General features: G+C 39.3%; 1 protein-coding gene across 1 annotated transcript; it reads left to right on the forward strand.

Moving 5' to 3' along the window:
• The first annotated feature begins 450 nt into the window (after positions 1-450).
• On the forward strand, positions 451-1,191 carry LOC126622692 (uncharacterized). Its single transcript, XM_050291438.1, has 2 exons — positions 451-801; positions 904-1,191. Exons 1-2 carry the CDS (start codon positions 451-453, stop codon positions 1,189-1,191), a joined length of 639 nt encoding a protein of 212 aa, XP_050147395.1.
• Positions 1,192-3,644: the final 2,453 nt, after the last annotated feature.

A 3,644-nucleotide genomic window follows, 5' to 3' on the forward strand; every position in this document is an offset into this window, starting at 1 on the left:
TTGAATGTATATGTGAGTGTGTGAGTGACAAGTGTCCACTCCAGATTAAATCACTTAAACCCAAATGAAGAGGTAGGATTAAATCTGGAGAAGTAAGGTAGAAATACTTGTTTAAGTCTCTTGTCAATCACCCTAAAAAAGAGTATGGGTTATGGCAATGCACCATACCCTTCAATCACTCCTCTACTTAATGAAATTATGGCTGCTGAATTTTACACAGCCTTGAAGCCATCAGTACCAACTCCAATTTCTCTCCATTCTCTGCTATTCTAATCCTAAGAAACCCATCCAAAACTATCCATCAAAACACCTAAACAAACAAACTTTATCATAGCCTTAGAGCCTAATTTATGATCTTACAACTTTTTGGGCGTAATCTGTGCAAGTTAAGATCTTTAGGAGCACCTACGTAGTGTCCTCAACAACAACAACCAACAAACAAACTTGTAAATGAAGGGATCAAGCAATACCAGTGAGCTAAAAGCTCCAGTCTTTGATGGGGAGAACTATGATTTTTGGAGAATAAGAATGACAACCATTTTCAAGTCCTATGATATATGGGATATGGTTCAACACGAGTATGAACTACCTGAGATAGAGGTCAATGCTCTAGAGGAGGACCTCATAAAAGCACAACTTAAAACATTAAAGCAGAATTGGATGGAGGTTGCTAGAGCACTTGGAATCATCCAAGGTGTTATCTCAGACACCATTTTCCCGAGGATAGCAAATGAAGAGACTGCAGAGGGAGCTCGGGAAGTTTTACAGCAAGAGTACAGAGGAGACAATATATTCAGAAAGGTAAAACTTATCCCTTAAAAGAGATTTCGAGTATACAAGAATGAGGGAAAATGAACTGTTAAAATGCTACTTTACTAGGCTATTTGATGTGTTGTAACTAAGATGAAAACACATGGTGAGGAACTGCCTAATGAAAGAGTTGTCCAGAAACTGTTGATCAGTTTGACTAAGCCCTATGATTCAATAATAAGTGTCATTGAAGAAACCAAAGACATTGAAACTTTTAGTGTGCAAGATGTGATGGCATCCTTAAGAGCTTTTGACCAAAGGCTCGAGAGGCATGCAGATTCTGCCACTGAGAAAGCATTTCAATCACTCTCTGTTGGATCTAGTAGTCAAGCTAATGCAAGCAAACAAAAACCACAGTGGAAGGGCAAGAACAAGAAATAGGAAGGAAATGGGTATCAAAACTCTAGACCTAACCAAGGCAGCAACTCAAATGAAGGTCCAAGAACCAAGCAACAATGCAAGCACTGTGACAAATTTCATCTTGGGGAATGTTGGTTCAAGGACAAGCCTAAATGTCACAAATGTAACAAGTTCGGGAACATCATGAGGGATTGCAGATCAAAGAATGTGCAGCAAGTGAACTGTGCAAATCAAGTGGAGGAAAAAGCAAATGTGTTATGTGCTTTCAGTGCAAAAGTGGAGAAAAACAATGAAGTATGGTACATTGACAGTGGCTACAGCAACCATATGACTGCACATGAGTCATTACTCATTGACCTTGACATAAACTTCACTGGAAAAGTGAAAATGGGAGATGGAAACATTGTCAAAGCCACTGGAAGATGAACTTTGGTCATGAACACCAAGAAAGGAAGAAGATGCATAAGGGAAGTGATGCTAGTGCCTGGATTGGATGAGAATCTACTTAGTGTGGGTCAAATGATGGAGCATGGCTATTTAATACTCTTTGGGGGAACTGTGGTTAAGATCTATGATGACAGGTCCCTATCAAACATAGTGACTAGAGTAGAAGTGAAAAATAGAAGCTTTCCACTTATGTTGAAGTACCTAGAGGAAGTGGCAAAAAAAGCAAGTGTGACAGGTTCTATGAAGCTATAGCACAAGAGGCTTGGTCATTTAAACATGACAAGCTTACAAAATCTACAAAAAGCATGAAATGGTGCAAGGGATACCAAAGATGGATCAATGCAGTGAAACCTGTGAATGGTGTGTGTTTGGAAAGCATCACAGAGATCCATTTGAAGCTGGAAAGGCTTGAAGGGCAACAAAGCCACTCGAATTGATTCACACAGATGTGTGTGGGCCAATGCAAACAACAACAATTAGTGGAAACAGGTATTTCCTAACCTTCATTAATGACTACTCACGGATGTGTTGGGTGTATTTCATAAGGTTCAAGTCTGAGGTATTCACAATTTTCAAGAAGTTCAAGGCAATGGTGGAATTGCAAAGTGGATACCAAATCAAAAGACTGAGAAGTGATACGGGAGGTGAGTACACATCATAAAAGTTCAATATATTCTGTGAAGATGTGGGATTGGAGAAGCAACTCACAGCGGCATATTCACCACAATAGAATGGCATTGCAGAAAGGAAGAATAGGACTATAGTCGAAATGGCTAAGTCTATGATGCATGAGAAGAACATGCCCTATACAATTTGGGGTGAAACAGTAAATACTGCAGTGTACCTATTAAATAGGTGCCCTACTAAAGCATTGGACAAGAATACTCCATTTGAAGTGTTTAGTGGCAAAAAGCCTTATGTGAAACATCTGAGAGTATTTGGCTCAGTGTGCTATACTCACATTCCTCAACAACTAAGGCAAAAGTTGGAGAAATCAAGCAACAAGGGTGTTTTTATGGGTTATGGTACCATTGAGAAAGGGAACAGAGTTTACAATCTGTCAACTCAGAAGATAATCCTATCAAGGGATGTCATCTTTGATAAAGACTCAACATGGAACTGGGAAACAAGGGTAGAAGACAAGGACAATATCTCTCTACAACTTAATCTCAACAAAAGGAAAACAAAGAAGCCTATGGAGACCTCAATTCAAGAAGAAGTCACAGAGAATGATAACATACAAGAGACTCCACAACAAGCAAGCATATGTCCATAACCAACTTAATCACAGATCACAACACCAAGTTCAACTCCAGTGAGGTTGAGAAGCTTGGATGAGATCTATGCTACATGTAACTACTGTGCAGTAGAACTAGAATCATATGAAGAAGTTGAGAAAGACAAAGCTTGGAAGAAAGCCATGAAGGAAGAACTTGAAATGATTGAGAAGAATGACACTTGGGAACTTGTAAATCGACCAAGTGACAAACCTGTGATTGAAGTGAAATGGGTGTACAAAGTCAAGCTCAACCTAGATGATTCTGTATAGAAGAACAAGGTCAGATTGGTAGCTAAAGGCTACTCACAGAAACCTGGTGTAGACTTCAATGAAACCTTTGCTCCAGTAGCAAGGTTAGACACCATAAGGACCTTGATAGCCCTAGCAGCCAAGAAGGGTTGGAAGTTGCATCAATTGGATGTTAAATCTACATTTCTAAATGGAGTGCTAAAGGAGGAAGTGTTTGTGGAACAACTTCAAGGGTTCACAAGTGAAGCATTTCCAAATAAGGTGTACAAGCTAAGGAAGGCACTTTATGGCCTAAAGCAAGCTCCCAGAGCTTGGTACAGTGAGATTGATTCTTATTTCACTGAGAAATGATTTCAGAAAAGTCCCAGTGAAGCTACACTCTACACCAAGATAGAAAGCAACAACAAGACATTCATTGTCTCAATCTATGTTGATGATGTTGTCTACATTAGAAATGATGTTGCAATGATTGAAGAGTTCAAAGAAGAAATGATGAAGA

The sequence above is a fragment of the Malus sylvestris genome, chromosome 5, assembly GCF_916048215.2.
Source record: "Malus sylvestris chromosome 5, drMalSylv7.2, whole genome shotgun sequence".
Taxonomy (NCBI): Eukaryota; Viridiplantae; Streptophyta; class Magnoliopsida; order Rosales; family Rosaceae; genus Malus; species Malus sylvestris.

What these genes read in the sequence shown, in the direction of transcription:
- LOC126622692 (XM_050291438.1), top strand. Translation starts at nt 451, where the DNA reads ATGAAGGGATCAAGCAATACCAGTGAGCTAAAAGCTCCAGTCTTTGAT. An exon ending in GAGACAATATATTCAGAAAG is followed by an intron (nt 802 to 903) that starts GTAAAACTTATC and finishes GTTGTAACTAAG; the next exon opens with ATGAAAACACATGGTGAGGA.